This window comes from Symphodus melops, assembly GCF_947650265.1.
Source record: "Symphodus melops genome assembly, chromosome: 14".
NCBI classification, from domain to species: Eukaryota; Metazoa; Chordata; class Actinopteri; order Labriformes; family Labridae; genus Symphodus; species Symphodus melops.
The window spans coordinates 23,603,163-23,612,158 of NC_136704.1; the positions used below are offsets into that span (position 1 = coordinate 23,603,163).

Here is an 8,996-nt window from a genome sequence, read left to right on the forward strand (position 1 = left end):
GGCACAGCCCAGGGCTCAGCCGGCGGGCGGAGAGAAACCATCCTCTCCAAAATTCACAAGTTACACCAGAGCAGCTTCAACCGACCGCATGCAGCACACAGAAAAGCAAACAGCACCTTCGCAAAACAGAGGCAAAAAATAAATAATAATAAAATAAAAAATCCTCAGCAATTAGCACCATGTTGAAGAAGCTATAAATGTCGTGCATCAGTTTGAGACAATTAAAAAAGCTCCAGTTAAAATCAAGTGTAAAACATTTAAGAGTGTGTTTATGAGACAAAAAGCAAAGCAAGTCAGAAGAAGACTGGTCAGACATGAAGACACACTTGATGCTTATTAAACCAAATTGCAACACTTCAGACTGAAACAGTGTGTGTGTGTGTGTGTGTGTGTGTGTGTGTGTGTGTGTGTGTGTGTGTGTGTGTGTTTTTAAAAGCAGGCTGTAGCCTCAGCTTATTAAGAAATAAGGCGCTCAAACACCTCTGAGCCCTCTCTCTGATTCAACCTGACGCACATGTATGGCCCAGACGCTTATAAAATACTCATTTTATTCTGTTCACTATGTTTTGGTCAGCTGCGTATTCAGACACAGGGGCTGCTTAATACTCACACACTCACACACACACACACACACACACTCACACACACACACACTGCCTCACTCACACTCCAACTGCTTACATTTAGAAAGGATGCTTTGTACACTGAAGCTTTAAATTAGAAAAGTCACCATAAAAGAATTACATGCACACGTGTGTTAACCAAACACACACACACACACACACACACACACACACACACACGAGAACATTTCAAACACTGACACAGAAAACAGAGCAGAGGGGATATCAGAAGCTGAGTCAAAATGTAAAAGAGGAAGACTATTCCTGTCACTTTTGTGCAGCCTTAAAGAAGAGTAAAAAAAAGAGTAAATGATGGAGACGTGTCTTTGAATTCTCTCTTTTTAAATTCATCCTCTGAAATACAGAAAATGAGATGAATTAAAGACGAATCAGTTTGGACAGATGGAGAGACACATGTAGAGTAGCAGTCAGATGTTTGGACACACCTGATTAAAAATGTTATTATGTAAAGACATTTTCATCTAAAGGCTTGTGCTTAAATGTTTCACATGAGCTTCTCACAGAAATCCTGAATAGTCTGAATGCATTTCTTAAAAAATAAATAAAAGAAAAGAAATGTTGAATTTTTGCTGTTTTAATATCGACTATTATTCTCCAAAATGGAAATAGTCAAAATAAAGACAAGCCTTCTATAAGCATGTGTTCCCTACATTATGATCATAATGTACAGTAGTGTAGTGTATTCCTGGTGATCCTGAAGTTTTGCCTGCTGCTGTGTGTTCATGCTGTTTGTGCTTCTCTCTCCGTCAAAGCTGCATTAAGTGGATTCTGTTTGATAAAAACTTAAACTTAAAAACTTGATAAAAGCAACACGAGGGAAACAAAATGACTTCACAGCCGTTCTCTTCAGGAGAAATTATTTAAAAAGAATAAGCTGTTAAAATAAGGATTCCTATTGGTTCATAAAGAGGCCCAGTGATTAAATGATCCCAAACGACTGAAACAGAGAAAAAGAATAATAATTAAAAAAAAACATTGATTCTGGAAAAACACCAAAATCATTTAATTAATAATGAGCGCTAAATGAAGGAGGCGGGCAGAATCAAAGACAATTTAATTAACCAAAAATTAAAAATAAATGACGTCAAAAGCCTTCTTAATGATCTGAACAGAAACATGTCGAGCTGATTATAATTAAAATAATAATAATAATAATAATAATAATAACATGAACCAGACTGCCATCAGTCATCGTCATAGTAACCCCCCTTCACTCACAATCAGAAAAAGAACATTTTGTCCAATTGAATTATGGGAAAGTAGATTTCAAACAGCAGCCGTGTTTGTAAAGACGGCTAAGAAGAAAATATACGTCTTTATTAGAAAGTTACTTTGAACTACGTTTGAGATAAAGCAGAGTCATTGGACGATGCTGCATCACGAAGTACACAACGGTCGAAGTGATCCTTAATTCTTCTTTTCTTTCTTTTATTTAAATCGAAAAGAGAGAGAGAGAAAACTAACCGTGCACTGAAACATTTCTTGACTGCAGTTTATGAACTTCAAAGTCACAGAAAGAAAGTGCTTTTTTTGAAAAATAACCTGAGGGCAGAAGTTTCTAGAAATATCTGAAAACACAAATATCACCTTCCAACTCTTTTCTTTGCAGACGTTGAAGCCGAACGTCGACTTTCTCTTTGTGCTAAAACTTAGTTTGCACTGCTGTCACCTGTCCCAGCTGTGAGCGCCCCTCTCTGTTCACCTGGAGCAGCCCTCAGCCCGCAGCGTTCCCGAGCCAGCGGGACAAACAGGAAGGACGGAGCCGACTTACCGTACAGCTTGTTGGGGGTGCCGTCTCTGTCCGTGGCGTCAGAGGGCAGGAGCAGGGGCTCGTCGTTCAGATCGCTGTCTGGGCTGGCCGCTTTCTCGTCCGCCCGGAGTTCTGCCACGCTCATGTCGCTGCGCAGGGAGAGCAGCGGCTTGCTCAGCTGCCCTGTAATCATCGGATCCTGGAGGGAGCTGCGAGCCCAGGTGGGAAACAGGGAGGAGGAAAATAAAAGAGAAAAACACCCGCGGTTAAAGATGTGCTTCGGCGTCTCAGCCTCACCGGCTCCTTCTCTATGTCTCTACTCACTCTCTCCACCCAGCTTCTCCTTTCTATTGCTCTCTCACACACTCACACACACACTCTCTCTCTCTCTCTCTCTCTCTCCTGCTCCCTCCCTCTCCAGCTCTCTCTTTTATCTGAGTCTGGTGCTTCCCGTTGATACTGCCAGCTGCTGCCTGCTGAAGAACTGTTACGGATCGCGTGGCTTTACCATTATACCCTGCAGTCCTAAAACGGTGATACATCCATCTCCAAGGGCTCATTACTACCTGACATGTGCCTCATCTTCAGCAAACACTAAGCTGACAGCAGCCCACAAAGAGCTCCATGGGCTGTGCACTGATAAAAACATGAAATAAATACAATTCTAACATCCAAAGATAGGATGGAAAATACACACCAGCCATTACATCAATTTACACATATTTAGGGACACGCAATGAGATCAGCTGTGACATTATGCAGCAGAGTGTGAGGCAGCGTGAAGTTAAGGCCTGATTGAAATGACACGTGAAGTCGCTGATGTTCCCAAATTTTCATCCCAATTATTTTCTTTTTTTTTTTTTTTTGTCAGCACTTTAGCACAATAATGGACATCATCTCCGAGACGTGACGTCGGGAGTATTATCTGTCTGAACATGCCGGAAGAGAATAAATATATTTCAATATTACAAAACAATAAACACGTTGGAGAGAATTTAATGAAAGCAATCGGACTAGAATACTTTACGATCGTAACAATTGAAGTTTTGAAAAAGCGATGGGAAATGTTCTCTTACCTAAAAAAAAAAAAAAAAAAAAGCTCCAGAAGGAAATAGTAAAAAAAAAAAAAAATTGTTTCAGAAAGTCCGAATGTTGAAGTGCGTCTTAAGAGCAGCTAAAACATGCTAGCACATGCTTTCTGCTGAACCAGAAGCAGCCTGCTCAACCTTTGTGTATCTGAGTGGCCACCGCAGGTTCAAGCCTGAGGTTGCTTCCTTAGACGAGATGTCACCTCCTCCTCCTCCTCCTCTCTCTCTCTCTCTCCCTCCCTCACACACTCCCTCCCTCCCTCCTTCAGTCCCTCTGTCTCTTCCCTCTTGTGTCTCCTGACTGGAGAGCTCCTCAGACAGTGTTCACCCCTCCTCAGGCTCTGAGACGCAGACACAGAGCAGCAGGACTTGGGCCCATTTTCTTATTTATGAATCAAGTCCAACCTAAATATATCTAAGCAAAGAACAGGTGAGCAGTGCATATAGGGACAGAAGGGGGGCGGGGGGGTCGTCTCACCCCTGCCTGCACCCATCAACTTCAACTCCACCCCCCCTCCCTCACTTTCTATCCGGGTGGTCGATGAGTTCCTGCCTTGAGGGGCCCTTTTAATGTGCTCATCACGGGAGTCAGCCCTCTTTGATATGACACATGATAATCTATGAAAATGTTAATCGATAGAAATAGTTTAAGCTGTCGTTAAAAGTGTGAGCCGGCTGGTCAATACTCATATCCCCGCTAACAATGTCACTAGTCATCAGCGCTTCATTTGTGGAGCACTTAAAAGCGGGACACTGCGCATCAATGCACCTCTCTGCCCGCCGAGGTAAACACATTTTCCCCTCTGTCTGAGCTTGGCCGCACTCTGCATGCATTTGGGCCCCCCCCCCCTCCACACACACACACACACACACACACACACACACACACACACACCCCGGCCCCTCTCCTTTGAGTTGCTTGATAGGTCCACTGGAGGGCAAAATTAATACCTAATTGAATCTTGCAGTCATCAAAATAATCAATAGTTTTTTATTATTTATTCTTCACAGTCTGTTGACTGTTTGAAAGCTCAGAGGGACAGGGCAGAGCACAGGCAGCCCTGAAATTTCTACCGTTTCACAATGTAATTTTCACCGGGGCATGAGAGTTTGCAAGACCTTATAAAAAATGAGAGCAGTAGTTTTTGTTTCGAGGTGGAGGAGGAGGGAGGGGGGGGGGGGGGGGAATAAAGGAAAAATGGGAATCTTTGCCCCAGCAGCTATGATGAAAAATAGAATAAACAAGCTACTGACACTTCAGAGAAGGGCAGGGGGGGCTTTCTGTCCATCCCTCCATCTTTTTCCCTTTCCCCTTTTCTCCTTATTTCATCATATCAGGAGTGTGGCGGTACCTCTCTAATGCTGGCATTTCTCTTCCTGACAGACTCCAAACAAGTGCTGGGAATGAGATCAGAGCTCTAATCTTCCCCTGGCCTCCGAGGCTCCGGGATAAGGGGGCAACTCATCTCTCAGCATCTCACGCAGCTGTTAATTACTTCATTTCAAAACAGCAAGCTTCGCCTGCTCGCAATCCTGCCACCAAATTGGGCGTGTTGATTAATTCAAGCTCGGGGAGTAATGCAATTACTCATAATGGGATAACTATAATCGTATTGTAAGAATCCCTAATAAAAAGGGATATTTGAAAAAATTAACATAAGAAATTACATTACTGATTTCGAAGCAGCGGGTGTGTTTAACGGATTAGCTTGATTTTTGAGAGTGACCCTCAGACCTCAGGTTAAAGACAGAGCGAGAGTGTGATGGTGTGTGTGCATGCTCGTGGATGCGGTGTGTCGCGCGGAGACTTGAGGGAGAAGGTTTGTCTTATTTCTTCTCTGCTCACTCAGTCTCGCCACAGCTCAGGAACAGGTTGCCGAAAAACAAGAAAAAGCACTCAGCCCCCCCCCCCCCCCCCCCCCCCCTCGCCTCGGCCCCGCGCTCACCAAACACCCCCAGTGGCCAAATAATCAGCGGTGAGCGCAGAGTCATCAGATATCCATGCTAATAGCTGCTGGTCTTACCAGTGCTGTCCCAGTGTGAGGGAGATGGAGTTTCAGCGGGAGAGCGGGTCACTCAGCTCCAACACTCCAGGCTCCTCTTCTTATTAAACAAAAGAAACATCAATCCATCAACCAGTCATCAGGTTTCATTCATCTTATTCATAATGATCTCTTTTATTTCAGTTAATAAACAGACTGTGGGAGTCAGTACTCAACCAGTTCATATCACTTGTATGATCTCAAAACAGAGGAATAATCACGTTGGGCTTGTAGCGTTCAGGTAACAGACATAAACATCTAATGCAGTCACTGACAGACAGAAACATTTGTTTATGGGCTACTTGTGCGATCAGGAGAGAGAGAGTGAGTAGGTGCAGTAAAGGAGGCACAGGTCAGATTCGAACCTGTGATCTATGTACATGAGCTGCGTGCACAAACCACTGGGCTACCAACTCATTGTATATCTAATTTAACCCCTGAACTCACACACTGTCTGCGACCAGGGTTTTTAAAATGTTGACTGGATGTGTTTTAGGTACCGAGTAGTTTAAAATGATGCTTAGATTTTAAAAAATGAATCCATCCTCTGTGGCTTTGGGACGTGACTGAGATTTGACAAGCGACTTGATAGATTAAATAAATAACAGACTTTTGCTGCAGCCGTACATATTAGATAAGACACTTTCCTCAAAATGAACAACGAGCTATGAGAATAAAACTTCATCAGAAACAAACATGCTACAGTATATTCTTCCCCTGTCTGCCTCACTACCAGGTGCAATTAATAAAATCATTGCACGATAAGAGACGAGTAAATCACATCAATTTATGTTCTGGGTTTGTCTTTGACCTGTGATTATTTAAACACACTAAATAATCCTCCCATATCAGACACTTTTTAACTTCTGCTTTTGATTGTCTCTGAGACCTGGGAGGGAGCTAAAAAAATAAAATAAAATAAAAATAAAATCATGTCAGGCTGAGCACTGAAATATCTCTGTACTTCTGTAATAATTCTACAGAATAAATCTGTTTTTAAACGTTTTTTAAATGGAAGACATTTTTCAACGCACACAGCTTAAATTGTGTTAACGAATAAGACAAAGGCTGACAACAACACAAACTTCAAAGCAACAGTGTGAAATAAATGGTGCTTGTGTGTTCAGCTCATGTGTGGGGCAAATATTCAAAGAGCCTCTTTGTGTGACGCAGTGGTGCTAGATGATGATTTGTCTCCCCCTTAGGGTCATTAACCAAACTGTTCCTCTCTCATGCTGCATTTGGGTACTTTAGCAGCTCAGCATCTTTGTGCATGCAGATGTTTTATCTTTAAAATGAAGAGAGTTAATTCGTCTTCATTTACATTTAAATTCTCATGTTTATGCATTTTATTAGAACAGCATGCCAGTGGTTTAAGTAGTCAACATTTGAGGTGATTTTTTTTTTTTTTTAACGCTCTCATTAATATGATCAGCCGTTCTCCGTCTGTACTCCACTAAAGCTAAAATGCTCCCCAGTGGATGGTCGGCAGGTCAGTGGAGGCTGAGGGCTATCAAAGCAGTGTATTAAAAGGAGCTCTTTGAAGCTTGTAAACCACGGCGCCCAGCAGGTCCACAACACATCGACGCCTCTGATTGGTCAGGTGTGTGTGTGTGTGTGTTTTTTTGCTGGATCGATCCACAGAGCTGACATTCTGGAGCATCAAAGCTTTCAGCGCACTAATCTGACTCCTCCTATGAGGGCAGGGGTTGTTTTTATTATTTTCTTTTTTTTTTTCTTCGAAGAACTGCTTATACCTCAGAGGGGCTGTGCATGTTTACCATGCAAGTGTGTTTTTTAAGGGGTTTGAAAAGGAATGGAAACATATTAAAATCCAGCTCGGACACTGTATTTATCTGTATTTTTATAAATAATGCAAAACTATAGAGAGAGCATCAGAGAATCACAGGCCCGTCCGCTGGGTATACGGTTGGCAGCAGAAGAGTGACACCACAGAGATTCACACACGGCTGCTCCTCAAAGTCAGTTTCCCCTCACACTGTCTCAGGAGACCTGCGCCACATACACACTCATGAAAGGTGTGAAAATCTGATTTCCCAAAAAGGATCGGTAATTCTCTGTGAGGGTGGAAGCCGCAATCAATAAATCATTGCTAAGTAGATTGTAAAGAAAAAAAAAAATTATTCCCCCCTCGGTATCGGTGCATTAGGATTCTCCGGAGGATGGATGAGGCGAGATGGGGGTGTGAGACAATCTCAATAAAGAAGAGGGAAATCATACCTTTGGCATTCATCTGGACTCTGGGAAGCAGCTGTCAGCATGCAGAGTGAAGGAAGACCACGAGAGTTCGACTCCTACCTGAGGAATTCATCCGGCCACAGAGTCCAGGAATGTCTGCAAATAAACAAAACAAATGTATTTACTGTTTATACTGTGACAGAGCTTCATCCAGCATTATAACACGAACATACTCTGTGTTAAGGGAAAGGTTAGACTGAATACATCTCAGTTTGTTCCTGATACTGCAGAAATGGGGAGTTTTTTTTGTCAGTTATTGTAAAAATAAAACTTTCTGATTGGGTCACTGTGATAAGTATGTTTATTAAGATCCTTATTAGCTTCTGTCTTAAACAGTACTCTTTCTGGGGTGTCCATATTTACATTTGGAGAGCCTCTACATACATATGGAGTGAAAACTCCATTAATTCAGAAAAAGAAAAGTATCTGGCAACTGAAACACAAGGAAGAAAATGTGACACGATTTCTTGTGCGAATAACCTAAAATCTTTTGATGAAAATATCTCGTATTACTTTCTGAAATAAGAAAACTCGATTATTGAATTTTACATTTTGAAGGCCTTTATCTATATTGCACTGAACATAAAACCGCTTGTATTTTGATTTTTATTGAACAAAGCTTTTTTTAATTTGTGGTGGAAGAAGTAAACGTACTTTTGTATAATTGAAGTTTGTCGGGAGGATGTTATGGTTGTGGTTGGTTATGGGAGCTGCTGTTTGGAACGACTTCAATTACTCATTGATGATTCACTAAGTAATGCATCGTCTAATCCAGGGGTTTCTAAACTTTACAGCTGGAGACCCCCCACAATTAAGGTGCTAGAGACACTGGGTATCTCCAGACCCCCCCAGTGGGTCCAGAGTTATTCTCAGGCTGGTCTACACTAACCCAACTGTTAGATTGCCTAATTGGAGGAAATTGTATAATATTGAAATAATTATGAACAAAAACAGACACACACACACACACACACAAATAACCTACTAATGTGATAAAGAATTAATTAAGTTAAAGTAAAACTTTAGCAGGTTTTTTTTATAACCTTTTAAGATACTTTTCAATTAGTGAATTAATTAACTCGTCTTCCATCAACTTTTTATCCGCTTTTAGAAAGTCTGCAGATTATTTATAATGTTTGGCATTGTTTCAAATTGTTAAAGCTGGCCTATAAAAACCATCTGTGAAGTCATGATTTGTGGTTTTCATCACCAT

General features: G+C 41.7%; 1 protein-coding gene across 5 annotated transcripts in view; it reads right to left on the bottom strand.

Annotated features, from left to right (window-relative positions):
• pou6f2 (POU class 6 homeobox 2) overlaps positions 1-8,996 on the bottom strand; it is a 71,901-nt gene that overhangs the window by 62,608 nt on the left and 297 nt on the right. For 4 of the 5 annotated variants that reach the window (XM_079360926.1, XM_079360928.1, XM_079360924.1 and 1 more), the window contains exons 2-3: positions 7,766-7,879; positions 2,416-2,603 (exon numbers count right to left, since the gene is read on the bottom strand). In XM_079360926.1, coding sequence (XP_079217052.1) covers positions 2,416-2,603; positions 7,766-7,806 — 229 coding nt within the window. In that variant the 5' untranslated portion in view covers positions 7,807-7,879. Of the gene's footprint in view, positions 1-2,415; positions 2,604-5,506; positions 5,583-7,765; positions 7,880-8,996 lie in introns of those variants that run through there. The other variant, XM_079360927.1, reaches the window with a different exon arrangement.